Genomic DNA, 19882 nt, shown 5'->3' on the forward strand with positions numbered 1-19882 from the left:
AAATGAATATAATATCAAAAACTTAATTATTATAGATAATACTAGAAAATAAAGTTACAGAATGATGAATTTACTCCAGTCGAGTATGGAAATGCTGCTAGCTTCTCATCTCCTGCACATTGATTAAGACTGTATTCTCTTATATGGGTCATTTAAAAAAAAAAGTGGATATTTCAGTTGTGAAAAAACAATACGAAAAAATATTCAATTTTCAACTTTAATATATGAAATTGATTAGTTTAACAACAATACAACCTGAAATAAAAATATGCAATCTTAAATGCTACTACAAAAATATTCTAAAAAATAAACTAGAAACAAGTATGGGACAAATGTCAACTACATAACGGATTTAGTTTCGGTCCCTATTTTTTTTAATAATATTTACATTTTGCTTGACATATATTTCCATAAAAATAATCCCACTTTTTTAAAAACAGTTACTATGGTTAAAATAACACTTTTAAGAAACATATTTTAAAGTGAATTTAATTCAGAATTGTCAACTAAATAACGCTTTCTTGTCAACTTCATAACGATTCGATGCGTTATGTAGTTGACCGTTATGTAGTTGAACTCTTTGATGTTTTAGACGTTTTTATTGACTCTAATACTACCAGATAAATGGTTTTTATTGAATTTGAGTCAGTATTATAGACTTTGAATGATTTATGTAAAAAAAAAAAATTATGCCAAAATTTATCAATGTTTATGCCGTTACAAAGTTGACATAGAATAAAATTACGGAGTAATGTGTACTCACCAAAACTTATCTATAATGAAATGAATCCATGATGTCATCCTGTAACTTTAAGCACGTCATCGGAGGATGAAGAGTAAGTAGAGAGCACTTCCTTTGTAACAAGGAATATAATCAGTTGTATATTGGCAACATTATTTCATTTGTGTTATGTAGTTAACATTTTTTTAAGTACGAATGAAAAGTAAAAAAAAATGCCTATAAAATCTAATAATCCCCTGTATTTGTGTATACATACCTGCAGTAATACATATATATTTATAATAACAGAAGAAAAATAATAATTTCCGCTGGGTATTAAAACCAGCATTTAAAAAAGACTAGTTTTTCAATTTCGTACAAGCAATTTGAGTTTTTTTTTACCCTGTGAAACCCACTGAAAGCAATTTCAGTAGCTAAATATCATATTGAATTTACTGGAACTTGTTACACACACCAAAAACTATATTGTGTATCTAAAATTTGGATAAAAATATTTACACTTTTTTAGAAATGTTGATTGTACAAGAAAATCCACATTTAAAAAAAAAGGCCCATATGTTGTATTACTATGTGAGTGCTATAAATACAATTAAATTTAAACATAAATTTAGTATACCTTTGGTGCTTTGTTTAGTGTAACTCAACATTTATTGCTTTGATTAAAGAATGATTTAACATGGATATTTCAAATGATATCATGTAAGTGACTTGGTCTTGTTAATACACCAATAAATGTTTTAAAAAAGGCGTTTAATCCTGTTAATTTTAAATTGCTATCGGATAGCAAATAAAGTTAAAAAAAAAATGTAATTATCTTTTAAACCATTTTTTTGTGTTCATTATTTAATTTAACGATTAACGTGCAGTGAAACTTTATTCTGTTTATGTCGGTGTTATTATCGTTGCCAACTTGTTAACACTGGTTACGAAAAGTAGTTCGGCCTACGTCGTCTATAAAAAAAGTAACAAAGCCACGATCAACTACCGGAAGTCCTCTTTGGCAATAATATCAATATATTTCCTTCTAGTGAAATCATATATCTTGTAAATTTAAATTTGAAATATAAGCTGGGGAGGATTTTCCTATTAATGTTTAAGGTTTACTACCCCTTCTGTTACATTAGTTTTTTTCAGAAATCTTGGACTATGTTTCTGTTTTGGATGAACAATGAATGTTAACATATTATTGATGAACTGAATTCGAGCGTTATTAATATTTTGCCCTTGTCTTCTATAAATTAGTACCAAATTCTTCAGTTTTCTATTTTGTACTATGTGTTGTTTGTCTTTTTGTTTTGTCACTTTTTTGTGGTGACAAAATGAACTAACAAAACATAACTTGGGCTGATCTCAGGTACTTTGGAAAAGGAAGCAAGTCATATCAAATGAAGGTCATCAGCGAAATATTGTTGTATCTCGAGTTTATAAGCGATCACTAGACCTGTAAATTATTGTTAAATCTATAATATGAATAATTTGTAATATGAAAGATCCATCAATTAAAGTTAATGAAAATAACTTTCGACTTCAATTTTTGAGATGTTTTTACACCAAAATTTCGAAGGCAATTACATTCTTGGATGTTTAATCAATAGTTAGTTTGGTTGATGAACTTGACAGTGTTATTATATTAATTTGTGGGAAAATATAAATCCCTTAAGTCGGTCATTTAAATCAAATGACGATTATATACATACAATTAAACGGAACAAAATCAATAAACAATCAATCAATCAATGTTTAACTTCTCATCAAATTCAAAAAATTACCGTGTATTTGGTAGCATATTTTTACCTGCAATGAACCAGTTTACTTTGCCTGTAAATCAAATCATTCAAAAACATATATAAAGAAATATATATATAATGTCTTACAACATTTATTAAGTCCTGTTCAAAAACAAAAACATAAAAGAGTGAAGAAAGATACCAGAGGGACAGTTAAACTCATAAACTGATAACGCCATGGCTAAAAAGGACATACAGACAAAAAAAAAGTAAGTATGACACAACATAGAAAACTAAAGAATAAACAACACTAACCCGAACAAAAACTAGGGGTGATCTCACATGTGACACCCGTTGTTTTGTTTATGAGATAACAAATCCGGTCATAGTCTAATTCGGTAGGTCACATTCATGAAAATGAAGGGGATTGTAGTTACGACGTAAGAAACATATCCGATATCATTTGGGAAACGAATATTTCATAACGGTCAACCAACTCGTGATGACGTCCGTAAAATTTACGAAGCGATGAATTCAACTTCACCATTTGGTTCTTTACGACGTAACTACAATCCCCTCCCCTTTCATGAATATGACCTACCGAGTTAGACTATTTACCGGATTTGATATCACATAAGCAACACGACGGGTGCCACATGGGGAGCAGGATCTGCTTTTCCTTCCGGAGTACCCGAGATCACTCCTAGTTTTTGGTGGGGTTCATGTTGTTTATTTTTTATTTTTTTTTGTTGTGTCATGTGTACTATTGTTTGTCTGTTTGTCTTTTTCATTTTCAGCAATGGTGTTGTCAGTTTGTTGCATATTTATGAGTTTTACTGGCTCTTTGGTATCTTTCGTCCCTCTTTTTGAACCCTTGATTTAATAGATTCCTTGTGAGTAACATAGAAAGTATATGATAATAATGCTTCGTGCTTATTTTCATGCTTGTATCATCATGTGCACATTTCTCTCGATTTTGCTTGTTAATATCTTCCACTATATATATTAACGGATTGTCAGCCTTCTGAAGTCATGTTCAGATATGAATGCAACTTCACATCAGGACAAAAATATCTTACATTTAAATTCATAACTATGAGATAAACAATTTCTTTTGTTTTAGATGCTGCATCATGTTATAAATTTGTCCAGACCTGGGATAACGAGCATGCGTTTTCCCAAAATGATAACAGTTGGTGTAAAACTGTCTGTAAAGAAGCTGATGCAAAATATCAATATAGTGGAACATATGTAAGAATAGTTTGCGTTAAATAGCTGTTGCACATTAATCGTTCATGCACATGACACATAACTCATTAATCCAGTGTATTCGACCTTAAAATAAAATAACCTTACAACAGGAAACATTTCTGAGCAAACCAAATACACCAGCATTACTATAAGAACTGATCCGCTGATATTCCATAACCTTGACTATATTGAAGTCAATCAATATGTACGTACAATGTTATACTATTAAAATGTGCGTTTGAAATCTTGCTCGTACTTATTGCTCGTAATGTTGTCAGTTATGTATATCGCAACTGTATTGTTCAATAATGACATACAACATTATACTATTTTGTTGATAAAAGTATTCTGATGTTTGTGTTTCGACTTTTTTTTAACATGGTGACAATTAATCTGAAATAATTCCTTTTGCACATATTATATACTTACTAACATTGAAACAGCGTTGCGCTTGCCAGTAGAAAATATTTATCTATTGAAACACTGTAGCTTAATTCTATATATAGGATTAATTAATCAAGTTTAAAAATATTGGTCAAGTTTGAAATTGGAGATTTAAATGAATGAATGGCTAAAAAAGTACCAAGCTATAACTTACATAGCATAATAAAGTTATCGATAACATTTTTAGTCATGGAAATTGCGAGGGACGTTCACATTTTATCATTAACTGTGTCTTGTTCACTGCACTTACCGTTTGTTCATTGCTAGGCCTTTCTCAATTCTTTAGGAGATACCTTACACATTTATCTTATCTAGGAAAGATTTCAATTTTCTTGGGGAGACATTTTTTTACAAAAAGGTTAAGATTGTTTTCACACTCATGCGTAATCCCTGTTGAAATATATTATTATGCTGTTTTCTTTTGACATCTGCATTTTTGTTTTATATCTTATTGATACGTCTTTCGACCCTTTTTGAAATATTTTTTTTTTTTTTTACATATTACTGAATACTAACTTATTATTATAAACAGGAATAGCGGTATACTACTGTTGCCCTTATTTGTTACACATTGCAAAATTTTGATATCCTTAGTTTTTGTCAAGCCTACGACTTTTGTTAAAAAAGTGTGACAAAGTGATCTTACGTTCCGTCGTAGTCGGCGGCGACGGCGGCGTCCATTATTATTCACAAACTTGTACTTTCATTAGTTCCCTTAATAACATCATGACTATGATAATAAAACTTCATTTGTATTGTCATTATTTTTTATGTTACAGTACAATTATTGCTATTGTCGAGAAACGGAACCGTCGGCGTTTGACAAAGTTGATGATGATGATGAATGTTATTACGAATGTCCAGGTAACAATGAAGACATGTGTGGAGGATATGTCAACGGTCACCTGCTTACTGTCTCAAAAATAGGTGAATATCACAGAAAGTGTACATTTTGAGAAATGTGCTAATACATTGTTGGTTCACCAACTGTATAAGCAAGATACGATCTATGTCTGTGTATACGTTTTTGTGTCAGTAATCGTTAGACTTTTAATTTTGTATATGTGATTCGAAATACATATCGACTTCAATAAAATTAGGATCTTTGAACCTAGCTGGTAACTTCTAAGAGCGCTTTGGGCGGGACATAGCTGTGTTATTTTGAAGCAATAATATAATGTCAGAGTTGCTTGTGTTTACAGTAATGGAACTATCATCCAATACATTGTCTTAAATGATGTTTGAATTAGTTTTAACAGGTATACTATCGGAATAATTCTTACCCATAGTTATATGATCTTGCACTTCAACATCGTCAATTTTTGTAAGAACAGGGTCCATACAATATTTTGAAGAATATGTTTTCAGCTGTAATGCAAACGTATTCGTTAAATAAACCTAACGACTTATTCTATGAACGATGTCTTACATTACTGCCCATTCTAAAGAGTTTTGTTTTCATTGTGTATTGATCAAGTATCAAGACAATGACATTACACTGGTTGTAGTGTCTATATATAGTACATACTTATTCATGATGCAATCTATATTGGTATATTGATAATGAAGACTTGAAGATAATTTTACTATCAAGACATAACTAATGACAGTTTAATTGTACCTACTCGAATATTTTATTTATTTCAATTCGAGCTAGTTCAACTGGTGTACGTTAGCGTGTTAAACATATAAAATGCTAGCTCTGCAGCTCATACCACATCGTTCTATTCTTATATTGTATTAATTAAAAATATAGGTGTATGACCTGAGGGATTTTTTTGTAGTTCATATGCTGTAAACCTATTGTCGCCAATGCAGCATGTATTTCAGATCTTTGAGATGAAGCTCTTGAAGAGATTAACCCCTACTTATATGATAAACAAAACTGTACACTTTTACACTTTAAAGCTATGTGTAATTTATGAATTCTGTACTTTACAAAGAGTAGAACATAAATACATCTCTTCAGTGCTTATGAAGACACATTTGATTGTGATGTTATTTCATGCATTTAAAAAAACAAAATATGTATGTGACAATGCAACTGTTAAAAAATAATCTGTATTTAAAACAATTCAACTGTTAAAAAACAATTCATCTTGAGGCAATGCAACTGTAACAGGTTTTTTTCTACTGAGACAGCGTGCATGATTTAAATGCTCATGATATCATTCCTAACCGAAGGTTTTGGCTGCTGTGTTTTATTTTTCCATTTTTCATTTTTGACAAGATACTGATTTTCTACGATCTATATTTTCTCTTGTTCTGTTGGTATATCGTTTAGTTTTAAAAGCAACGTTATTTACAGATCGAACAAATGAAACTGTGACCAAGACAAATACCCAAGGGACTAGTGCAACAGCTGTGTCTACAAGAGTCTCAGCGATGACAGAATTCATGAACATGATAACTAACGACACATCCTCGGCATTAGCTACAGAAATCGCTCCTTATATAACACAAGACTTATCCAGTACAACATCTGGAAATGCAAATAATGATATTTCACCTGTTTCGACTGAGACATCAACACGAGAAACAACAGGTATCACCCATATTGACACAGCATTTTGTCTTTTGTCAGGGCATATATGTAGTGTAAAAACGCTTTAGCTGATATTTTACACTTCAATGACAAATATTCATAGAAATGTACAACGATTCACACCAGTTTGTATCTTCAATGTCTATTACTCTAATGAAAGGTTTCAGTCTTGGATACATTACCGTTGCATAATCTACTAAAATCTAATGATATAACTCCTAAAATAACAATAAAAAAGATAATAATAAAAAAAAAAAACAATTATTGATGGTGTGATGCATGATTGTTTGAATTTCATGAATTTATCTTTTAATAAGACGTTCGTTGCGACGTAAAAGCGCGCAAAATAGTATTGTTACAAAACTTTGAATTTTTCGAAAAACTAAGATTTTTCAATTCTAGAAAAAGATTACTTTAGCCGTATTTGGCACAACTATTTTTGTAAGTTTGGGTCCTCAATATTCTTTAACTTTGTACTTTAAAATATTTTGAACCGAGCATCACACCATGAGTCTTGTGCACACGAAACGAGCAGCTGGCGTACTAAATTATAATCCTGTTAACTGTGAATTCTATTTTGATTTGTGTGCTCCAGATCACTGTTTTTATTTTTTGGTATTAAAAATTTTCATCTCCAGACCTATTCTTGCCTTAAATTTAGCTACATCATAAGAATATCGAAATGAGTGGACCCTAATGAAATAAACTTAAGGTATCTGGTGCATCTTATAACAAACTTGAATGTGAGGTTACACTCCTCTGTTTTAAAGACAATTTGTTTTGTTTTGGCCATGGCCTTTGTTATTCAACTATATAGTTCATGTCTTATAATTTAGTTCTTAATTCAATTTTAAACCGGAGTAAATCATAATAAAAACGTTGATGACATCACGGACACATGATACGATTATGTCAATGAGCTTATAAACAAAACGACGTCAGCCAATCGGAAGACACGTTATATCAAACATTAGACTATGAAGAGGTGACTAATGACATTTAAACATGAAGTACTCGAAACGTTGAAAGCAATTCGAGTTGTTTTACTTGTGTAATTGAATTGAACAATAGCCACAATGGAACCCAATTGTGCATTGGCAAAGTCTATTGCATAATATAATACAGGTATCCACCATTTGATAATCATCAAAATCTCATTTTAGTCATTATTTTGTGGCGCATATAAAATAAAGGCTACAAATGTCTAAGCACAGACATTCCAATAAGTAAAAAGCATTGTCGTTATTGTCATTTACTTGCTTCCCAACCATATATAATATTCTAAGACGATAAGGTTTGTACAAAACGTTTTGCAATTTTGCGCAGAACAAGTCAAAATTATTTTTTATCGAAATAATCAGCCATTTCAGCTACCTTATTTCCTCTTTGAAAATTATTCAGTTTCATTATATCCTCAATCTGTTAATCGGATATGTCTTTGTTATAAAAGTGATTGCCTCCTTATGTTATTGGACCGATGTGTATATGCATAAGAAACGTATGACCTCAATAAAACTATTTCCCTTATCATGTTTATCGGATAAACTCTTGAATACATATGCTGATTATTGAATGCTTTGACTATTTTAGGGACAAACTAACGAACACGTTGTAGATATTCAATGCCTCTGATATAAACACTGAGTTTTGTTTTTGGACTTTCATTTTTGACATGGTACTGGGTTTCTTCAATCTATATTTTTCATTTGGTATATCTTTTAGTTTTTAAATCAATATTATTTACAGATCGAACAACTGAAACTGTGACTGAGAAAAATACCCAAACAACTAGTACACCAGCTGTGTCTACAAGAGCCTCAGCGATGACAGAGTTCACAAACATGATAACAAGTGACAAATCCTCGGTGATTGCTACGAAAAGTGCCCCTTATACTACACAGGAGTTATCCAGTACAGCAACTCAAAAAACAAATAATGATATTTCATCTGTTATGACTGAGACATCAACACAGGCAATAACAGGTATTGCAAATATTGACACAAAGTATCTTTTTTGTCATTTTATATATAGTGTATAAATACATCAACTGAAGTGTTTTCATTTCCATGACAAATCTCTATTGAAAGGTACAGATTCAAAACGTTTCTGTATCTTAAAATCACATGTATATACTCCAATGAAGCGGTTACTGCCTTTGCCACACAACCATTCCGACCGTACAAACGCTGTTTAGCCAGTCAAGGTCAGTTACAACTTCCATCATTACACACACCTGACATTATATACTGAAGTTTAATGATATAGTTACTACAAGAACAATAAACATGATAAGCAAAAGAAAAACAATAATTAGCATTTTTATATATTTTTAAATAATTTTCATGAATTGATCTTATTAATAACATAATGGGCTACCGTTGTCTTGATGATAGTAGTAGTTCATCAAATCATCAGAACGTAAAGAATTTTTTGTTCTGTTAGTAAATCTTTCATTTTTGTAAGTTAAATCTTTTTTACAGATCGAAAAACTGAAACTGCGACCGAGACTAAAGTGACTAGTGCAACATCTGTGTCTACAAGAGACTCAGCGATGACAGAGTTCATGAACATGATAACTAACGACACATCCTCGGCAATAGCTACAGAAATCGCTCCTTATATTACACAAGACTTATCCAGTACAACATCTGGAAATGCAAATTATGATATGTCACTTGGAACGACTGAGGAATCAACACAAGCAACAACAGGTATTGCACATGTTGACACAAAGTAACTTGTTATTCAGTTTATATATAGTGTTTACATACATCAAGTGAAATGTTTTCATTTCCATGACAAATCTCTATTGAAAGGTACAGATTGTAGAGACGTTTTTCTATCTCAAATCACATGTATATACTCCAATGGAACGGTTACTGCCTTTGCCACACAACCATTCCCACCGTACAAACGCTGTTTAGCCAGTCAAGGTCACTAAAAACTTCCATCATTATACAACCATGACATATCATACTGAAGTTTAATGATATATTTACTACAATAACAATAAACATGATAATCACAAGAAAAATAATAGTTAACATTATTATACATGTTTAGATAATTTCCATGACTTGATCTTATTAATAACTTAATGGGTTACCGTTATCTTGGTGATAGTAGTGGTTCATCAAATCATCAGAACGTTAAAGGATTTTGTGTTAATTTGGTATATCTTTTATTTTGTAATTTAATTATTTTTACAGATCGAAAAACTGAAATTGCGACCGAAACGAAAGCGACTAGTGCAACATCTGTGTCTACAAGAGACTCAGCGATGACAGAGTTCATGAACATGATAACTAACGACACATCCTCGGCAATAGCTACAGAAATCGCTCCTTATACTACACAGGTTGTATCCAGTACAACATCTGGAAATGCAAATAATGATATTTCACTTGGAACGACTGAGGAATCAACACAAGCAACAACAGGTATTGCACATGTTAACACAACATTTTCTTTTTTTGTCTGGACATGTATAGTGTACAATTACGTTACCTAAAATGTTTACATTTCAATGACAAATTTCATAGAAATGTTCATCGTTTACATCATCAATGTATATCTTCAATGTCTATAACTCTACTAAACAGGTTTCTGTCTTGGATACATAACCATTGCATCACCTACTAAAATGTAATGATATAACTTCTACAATAACAATAAAATAATAATAAAAAAAATTAAAACTAAAATTATTGATGGTGTGATGCATGATTGATTGCATTTCATAAATTTATGATTTAATAACAGGTTCGTTGCTAAACTTCCACTGAATTGAAAATAGCGCGCAAAATAGCACTGTTACAAAACATTGAATTTTTCGAAAACCTAAGATTTTTTTTAATTCTAGAAATAGATTACTTTAGCCTTTTTTTCACAATTATTTTGGAATTTTGGGTCCTCAGTGTTCTTCAACTTTGTACTTAAAGTATTTTGATCCGAGCGTCACTAATGAGTTTTATGTACAATAAACGAGCAGCTCGCGTACTAAATTATAGCCCTGTTAATTTTGATTACTATTTTTATTTGTGTGCTGCCAATCACTGTTTTTTTTTGTGTTTAGAATTTTTATCTCCAGACCTATTCGTGCCTAAAAATTAGTTACATCAGTAGAATATCAAAACAAGTCGACACTAATGAAATAAATTTTAGGTATTTGGGTCATCTTATAACAACCTTGGATGTGAGATTAAACTCCTCCATTTTAAAGTTAAATAATTTTGTTTTTTACCATGACCTTTGTTTTTCAACTATATAATTGTTTATTGTTTTTTGTTATATTCGGCTGATTTCCAAAACATCAATGATTTTATTGTTAACAGGAATATCAACTGAAACTGAGGTTGTAAAAAATAAAGAAGCAACTACAGTGTCCATAGCTATAAGAGAGTCAACAACGACAGATGTTATAAGAATGATAACTAGAGACACATCTCCATTTATTGTAACGCAGAGTACGCATGGTATCACACAGGAGGAACTCAGTACAACTACTGAAAATATTGATACTGCCATATCAACTGTTATGACTGAGACAGCATCACAAACAGCAATAGGTATGGTCTATGTTGACAGTAATTGATATTTAAGGAAATACAGTCGATGGTTAAACTCATTTTTATGACAAAACTACACATCACGCATCAGCTTTTTTTAAAGCCTTTCTTTTAACTAAGTAACATCCCAACACAACTGATATCAATCTAGGATCTTAGCATGCTGCATGATCTTGAGACAACATAGATAGAATTAAAACTATAGTAACACTATAAGTATACTACTTTGACAAATGCTACTAATAATCATCATAATATTTCTACTACTACTACTACTACTACTACTACTACTACTACTACTACTACTATTACTACTACTACTACTACTACTACTAGTAGTAGTAGAAATATTATGATGATTATTAGTAGTAGTAGAAGTAATAATAATAATAATAATAATAATAATAATAATAATAATAATAATAATAATAATAATAATAATAATAATAATTATAATAACAATAATAATAATTATAATAATATCAAAAAAATTGATAATACTAATAATAAAAATAATAATAATAATAATAAAAATAATAATTATAAAAATATTAACAATACTAATAATAACAATATTTGTAATAATAGTAATCACAACTGATAACACTATTAATAATAATAATAATAATAATAATAATAATAATAATTATTATTATTGTATAGCAATATAATATTTCCCACAGAACGTAACCAAAAGTTAACGTGCAATAAATTCTAATATTGCACTAGTGCAATAAATCTTCAAAATTCATGACGTCATCAACGTTTAAATCTTAGTTTTAACCAATTTTTACTTTAAAATATTATATTGCTATACAATAAAAGGGTTATTGCATGAATATTTGGGAATATTGTCCCTCGTAGAACATATATTGCACTCGCAAGCTCGTGCAATATAAAATTCTACTCGGGACAATATTCCCCAATATTCATGCAATAACCCTATATTATTATTATTATTATTATTATATAGGGTTATTGCATGAATATTGGGGAATTTTATCCCGAGTAGAATTTTATATTGGACGAGCTTGCAAATGCAACAAGGGACATTATTCCTCAATATTCATGCAATAACCTTTTTATTGTGTAGTAATATAATATTTAAACTAAGATGTTATCGTTGATGACGTCATAAATTTTGACAATTTATTACACTGGTGCAATATTATAGGGTTATTGCATGAATATTCCCCAATATTCATGCAATAACCCTTTTATTGTATAGCAATATAATATTTGAAAGTAAAAAATGGGGTTAATCTAAGATTTTGTCGTGAGTACGTCATGAATTTTAAATATTTATTGCACTAGTGCAATATTAGAATTTATTGCACGCTAACTTTTGGTTACTTTCTGTTGGAAATATTACATTGCTATACAATAATATAATTTATTGCACGCTAACTTTTGGTTACTTTTTGTGGGAAATAATCATAAAAAATAGTAATAAAGGTTCATAACTACAAGCCTTGGGGTGCAATTTGATTTGTATACATGTGTCCACTAGTGTGTATACTCTTAATAAGGAGGACGTATTCGACTGAACTTTTTTGTTATTATACAAATGAAAAAAAAATAATAATATGTATCGTATCTCATGAATTTATTACGTAAACGTATCTGTACAACAGACGACCTATGCATGTATGCTATTATTGTTACCCAAATAATAAAGATAATAATACTAATTTGGAAGAAAAAATATCAAAATTGTTAATAAAACATATATTTACTGAGAAAAAAATAGTGGGTACTTGTATCAACGAACAAAAAGTTTCAAGTCAATTTGTAGATAATTGTTATATAAATAATCATCTAACATGATAAATTCCTATTAAATTATCAAATTGCTCTAAGACTTGCATATGTTTTAGCTGAACAACTGAACATCATCTTTGTTGAAGTGATCATGCCAGCATGTAAATGTTCAAATTGGAACAGTTTAGATGAAGAAGATACATTTTACTGTAACTATCAGGCCTCAGCAAGCGAGATCATCACTATAGCGTGCCAACCTAACACAAGAGGGAGGTTCGTTAGAATTAAATGGAAGGATATGGAATCCCTTACAATTCGTGAAGTAGATGTTAACGGCGACCAGGTGAACAGCACCAATGACTCAGGTAATAAGAAAAGTCAATATAATGGTACACTAGTGTATATTTAATCATGCATTTTCAACTAGTATTAAAGAAAATACATGAGGAATTGTTCGAATATCGATTCCAGTTAAAAGAACATGCAGTACCCTTTTCTTTGCAACTGACGTAAATTCACCAATTAATCCAAATATTTCTTAACAATATCCAAAACCCGTATTTCATTGTTCTGAACTTACATGAAATTTTCACAGCTAGAAGTTAAGTTAAATTATCCACATATTGCATTAAGGTATTAACGATGTCACATATTTATGTCTTAAGTAAAATAACTTCGTCAGTGTGCTTTTTTCTCTCTCTTTTTTCATGTAAATATATAACTCGACTAAACTAAAATGTTTATGTTATAGATAATGCATATTTTAAGGTTTTTCTTGTCGTAGAACACACCGAGGGGTGTCAGGATTGATCAAATGAAAGACCGACCGGAGGGAGGTCTTTCTTTGAAAAATCCTGACACCCCGAGTTCTACGACAAGAAAAACCTTAAAATATGCATTATCTGACTTATATACCGTCAAAAAATATTAATTTTATAAAGATTTGTAAAATTTAGTATCCTTTTTACCGGCAACACTAAAGTGGGATATTCCTTTCTAATGCGTTCAGGTTTTAATACGACCTGCGGCTCATTTAAAATGTGAAATAAAACTCACTAAATAATTTAGATATAAACCTGTTAAAATTGTTATCCCTACACAATAAAAATATTATTGTAACTGCATGAAGTAAGACACAAATGTATTGTTACCATCCGATAACGGTGTATGACAAATACAAAACACATTGTAAGTTATTTATTGTATCACTTAGCTTATGGAAAAGGGGGAGGGGGTATGTTTTTTTTTCTTTTTGTTATGTTATTTCTATCGCGGAAAAGTTGTTATTTATTTTACTATTTTTCTTGAATCTAATGAAAAATTCAGAAAGATTGTCTTTCGAAAAGCAATACGTTTTATTAAAAGATAATCAGGATAAAATTATATACCCTCCCTACCGACCCTTTCGTGAGTTACGTTAATGTTATTCAATTATTCAATCGAATATAAGATTATTTTATTAGTTAATCATTTTGATAGAGGAAAAGATATACATAAATTTTAAAAAGTTACGAACTGACACGAAGACGTATATAAATACATGTAGGTCACAGAACGATTTCCTATTCAGTGTGTATCGTTCTGAATATGCATGAAATATTTGCCACTGGACGTTTAGCAATTGAACTATTCAGTTTGACTCAATAAGATTTTCAAAATCTTACACACGCATATGTTAAATCTGGATTTATTTTATGAAAGTCTACATTAAAATTCATCTGACCTATATGATAATGTTTCTTTATTATAGCGATTAAGCAACAAAACTTCACGTTATTTGTTTCTAAAATTAAATTGCGGGTCTACAATGACGGTTTCTTTTACATCTATCATCGGTTGAACTTTAGAAAATAAATTTCCAAATCGGCAATAAAAAACTATCAGACGAATAAAATTTTGAAGTAAATCATAGATTGCATGTTTATCAAGGAAAATAATGACCTTACACAGGTCATTATTTTATGCCTTGGAGCATATACCATTGAAACATGGTATCGTCCGGGTTGATTCTGAAAAAGAATGACCTGACGTTCTGAAAGAAAATAACTCCATATAGGTATATAAAATACAACAGTCGTAATCAAAAGCCTCCGTGTATATGTAACCGGTAGATATGACATCCCCGGCATGTGCCTCATATTAAGAGTATTGTTTACATATTGTCTCAAAATACTTCTCATAATTGATAAACGTTTTTATTGAAGGTCTACCAAGTACTGCCCATGCATGTGACCATTCCGGGTATGGATATACCGGCCCGATCATAGGGACATCTGTAGCGAGCAGTTACATTGATTGTACAATGATGTGCTTCACAATTACAGCCTGTGCTGCTGCAGAGTATGACAAGAAAGCAAATGTATGTACACTGAAAAGTGAATGTACGAATACAACTCAGTAATACGTGTCAGAGGATAACGACAAACGTGAATTTTTATTAAAAAAGGAATATCGAATGGTCACCAGATTGTTTCTAATGTTAAACAAATTACACTTTTCATCAATTTTACTCTGCATTTTATATATCGGTAATTGTTTTGTAAAATGATGAATTAAAATAGCAGTAGGTATAGTATGCGGCTGATGTCGAGGTTTTGTTTAGTGAATCATTTTTTTTGGTAATGTAGACCAGTTCTTTTTAAAAATATAACACTAAATATTGTTATTCATGTTGAATAATCGCATTATGTTAAAAATATTATTCTTGATTTACCTCCATGCATTTTCACATGTTTCACTAGTTCACAGATATTAATGTCTATGGTTGATTGCGACGTGGTCAGTAGTAACGTCTTATAGCGACATCTTTATTGAATCACGAACGTCATTACATGTATATAGTACAACGTAGTTACTTAAAGCAATTAAATATTTCATTAAGACATTATTAAGGTGTTTCTATATCCAAAGTAAAATTTCAAAATACTAAAATACAAGGAAAATTTTAAATGGAAAGTTCTAAATCAAATGGCAAAATTAAACGCTCAAACACATCAAACGAATGAGAAACAACTAACTGTTCAAAAACCGTCATATATTACTAATTTGGTACATGCATTCTATTATGTAAGAAATTTTGGATTAAACCTGTTGCATAGCTAGCTAAACCTCTCACTTGTACTTGTATACTTTCAATTACGTTGTAAGTACCTACGTGTTACTATTTCAGAGAGAAAAGGCACACACTAATTATGCTATTTTGTTATATGCGTAGGATCTATTTTGTATGAGATATGTTACTTTTGTGTTTCCTTTGTCTTCTTTCTGACTAAGTCTAAATTAATGGTTCTAGATTTGCACATTATGAAAAGTCTTTACTTTGGCGCAAATATGTCTGATAAAGCTAAATAAATATATGATGTGTACATATAATTTTTAAGATTAAAGGTATTGCAAAAAACAATAAATATAAAAGTTGCTACTTGTTGTAATGCTTTTATTGATATGTAATGTTTAGCTATTTATGGTTATATCTGGTCTATACACAAGTGTTTGGTATTACTAAGTTTTAACGTATCCTATGAACATCATTTTTCCCTCCTTCATTAAACTGTATTCCTAACAATAAAATGGCATCTACCTACTTGTGTATTATACTATGGCAAATGGCGTTTTTTTTCTCCAAAGTAACTGTTCTTTTTTTCTGAAAAATTACTAATATTTCATAGCGGAATAATACTGTTTTTTAATCATGCATTCCTTTTTGTATTGATTCTGTATAAACATTGTATCATAGATCAAATTTATCCAGTGTATGTTCAATTTTGTTAATATGACTTTTGAATGAGTTAAGCTTTTTCAATTGATATTGTATATAGAGAAGGGTGAAGGTTTGGTATCATTTAAACGTTTTGACCTTCTGTAATTGTTTACACCTGGCCAATGTTCAGAAGTTGTTGTGTGATAATGTGGTTTATAAGTATATTTATAGTTACTATAAAAGAAGGTTACCCAATTCATTATTATATTTGTATAATCGAAGCTATATCAATGTCTTTCAAATGACCCATGTTAATACACATCTAACGAATTGAAAACATCGATTATGTTCCTGACATTATTCAGGCATTTCTTAACAAACAGGGTGTCAACGTCTTTATTTCTTATGCAGCAAAAATACTGCAATCTGATTGGTTGACTATCCCGGTGTAGAAAACACCCCACCCTGGTTCACCCGGAGTTAAAAAAAAATTTTGCCAATTTAAAAATAAAATGAAATTTTGCCACCAAAATTTTAAATATAAAGTTTTGCTAAAATAAAGAAAAAGAATAAAATTAAGAAAATAAATAATAATAAGAAAATGCTAAAAAAAAAAATTATTTAAAAATTTTTTTTTGTTAACTTCTGATTTCCCCCCCCCCCCCCCCCCAAAAAAAAGTAAAAAAAGTATTTGACAATGTGCAGCAGCATGAACATTGAAAAAACATTACGTTGGAAATTTTTCATTACCATTTTTACAATTCAGGCTGAGCCTCAGGGTGTATGAATTTTCAACAACGGTGTTAAATTCTGTACACCCCTGATTACAACAAGATAACAAATGATATTCTGTCACAATGGATGTTTATATAAGTTAATCAAAAATTTTTGAGAAGGATAAATATTTTAAAACTATGTTTCAACAAACTATATTCGGTAAGAACCCATGATACTTTTTGATATTTGGTGATATATTGGTTCTCAATAATGACGACTTCAGTATGTATACTAAAGACATTTTTGTTGTTGAACTAATTTTTAAAGAAGCAAATACTGTCAAATTGAATGCACACTGCCATAGCTTCGATCTTGTTATCTATATCGTTTCTGTTTATATCGTATAAAAGTCCTATACACAAAATCATGATGAAAGAGGTAAGTTTTCCTTTCATATCGTTAAATATCCATCTTTAGATGGAGGCGTTCCCTCATCACCATCTTATGGTGTTTATATATCTCAAGAAGGGATATAGTTTCGATACTGTTGTCAGGTCATTGAAGACTGACTATTTTGGCTTAATTATTTATTCCCTTATAGAGTTTTTGCATCGGAAATACACACATTTATTATAAAACTAGTTGTTGTCATACTATGAGTAATGATCTTCCCATATATATAATGATGGTACAATACTAAAACCCTAATGGGGAAATTGTACTTGATATTCATATAATGAAGACATAATCTTTCAATCAGTTTTACGGTTTAAGGCTGCCATACCAGTGATTGCTATTAACTGCTAGTTGCTCTTTATTAATTAATGTATCATAATGATTGTCATTTTGTTTAGTTTTTGTTGTTTCTTTTTTGTAAAATTCAGCTTGTGAAGAAATCTTACAATCCTACTTATGGGTATATCAATTTATGTATCTTATACCTCAATGTTTTAAGGAATAAATATTGCTTTCAGCTTATTACATAACTTGTTATATTTTTCCTTGCCACTAACAGACATTGTATTGATTTTAAAATGGGGTTATCTGCATTGTTGCGCCTATCCCAAGTCAGGAGCCTCTGGTCTTTGTTATTCTTGTTTTATTTTGATTTTAGTTTTTTGTGTACAATTTGGAAATTAATAATAATAATATGAAATTGCTAAAAAAATTGTAAACTTGAAAGAACAAAAACAAATTCTGATTTTTTTTCCCCCAAAAAAGTAAAAAAAGTATTTGACAATGTACAGTAGCATGAACATTGAAAAAAATATTACGCTGTAAATTTCATACTCATACTATAATGGTTGATTGTCAAAGAAGAAAAATGATCAAACTCATAATATAATGTCTGATGGTAGATTATGAAAAAGTTGATCAAACTCATACAGATAGTATAATATTTGATGGTCAACGATGAAAGTTGATCAAACTTATAGTATAATGTCTGGTGATCAAAAGAAAAAAAGTTGATTAAACTCATAGTACAATGTCTTGTGATCAAAAGAAAAAGTTGATCAAACTCATAGTACAATGTCTTGTGATCAAAAGAAAAAGTTGATCAAACTCATAGTAAAATGTCTGATGTTCAAAAGAAAAAAGTTGATAAAACTTATAGGAGCATGGTCAAAAGAAGAAAGGTGAGCAAAGTCATAGTATAATGTCTGATGGTCAAAAGCAAATAGTTGATAAAACTCGTAGGAGAATGGTCAAAAGAAGAAAAGTGATCAAACTCATAGTAAAATGTCTGATGTTCAAAAGAAAAAAGTTGATAAAACTCATAGGAGAATGGTCAAAAGAAGACAGGTGATCAACTCATAGTATAATGTATGATGGTCAAAAGAAAATAGTTGATCAAACTCATAGTATAATGTCTGATAGTCAAAAGCAGAATGTTGATCAAACTCATAGTATAATGTTTGATGGTCAAAAGAAGAAAGTTAATTTAACTCATATTATTGTGTTTTATTGTTAAAAGAGGAAAGGTGATCAACTTCAGAGTATATTGTTTGATAGTTTTAACAAAAAAGATGACACAAATCGTAGTTTAAATTATGATGATAAAAAAACTAGAAAGGGTTCACACTCAGAGTATAATTGCTGTTGATCAAACACCGTAAAAACATTTGTTTTCTAATTATTAAAAAGAGTTAAGCTCGCACTAAAAGTAATACGGCTGACTATCAAACACCATAAAACATTGTTTTACTAATTATTAAAAGGAGTAAGGCTCACACTAAAAGTATATTTTCTGTTGCTCAGAACTTTTAAGGGGCATTACATTCAGGGTGCAATGTCTGAAGTTCAATAGTCACAATTAGATTGAGCAACAACAAATTCATTACAATAGTTGGTCCAGAGAGAATTTGTCCTGAGTCTATATTTTTAAATCGAAATTTCAAAATTGTATGTCATAATTATAATTGATT

At 30.2% G+C, this 19882-nt stretch overlaps 1 protein-coding gene across 1 annotated transcript; it reads left to right on the forward strand.

The window, feature by feature from the left end:
* The first annotated feature begins 829 nt into the window (after window positions 1-829).
* Window positions 830-15440, forward strand: LOC134717733 (uncharacterized). The gene is made up of 10 exons (XM_063580226.1): window positions 830-836; window positions 3593-3720; window positions 4944-5091; window positions 6473-6709; window positions 8456-8692; window positions 9191-9421; window positions 9920-10150; window positions 11045-11278; window positions 13156-13404; window positions 15244-15440. The coding sequence occupies exons 1-10, from the start codon at window positions 830-832 to the stop codon at window positions 15438-15440; spliced, it is 1899 nt and encodes a 632-aa protein (XP_063436296.1).
* The last annotated feature ends 4442 nt before the right edge of the window (window positions 15441-19882 follow it).

Source organism: Mytilus trossulus, chromosome 5 (assembly GCF_036588685.1).
Source record: "Mytilus trossulus isolate FHL-02 chromosome 5, PNRI_Mtr1.1.1.hap1, whole genome shotgun sequence".
Classification (NCBI taxonomy): Eukaryota; Metazoa; Mollusca; class Bivalvia; order Mytilida; family Mytilidae; genus Mytilus; species Mytilus trossulus.

Coding starts and splice junctions, on each gene's coding strand:
- LOC134717733 (XM_063580226.1), top strand. Junction 5,092..6,472: donor GCTTACTGTCTCAAAAATAG/GTGAATATCACA, acceptor CGTTATTTACAG/ATCGAACAAATGAAACTGTG. Junction 6,710..8,455: donor ATCAACACGAGAAACAACAG/GTATCACCCATA, acceptor TATTATTTACAG/ATCGAACAACTGAAACTGTG.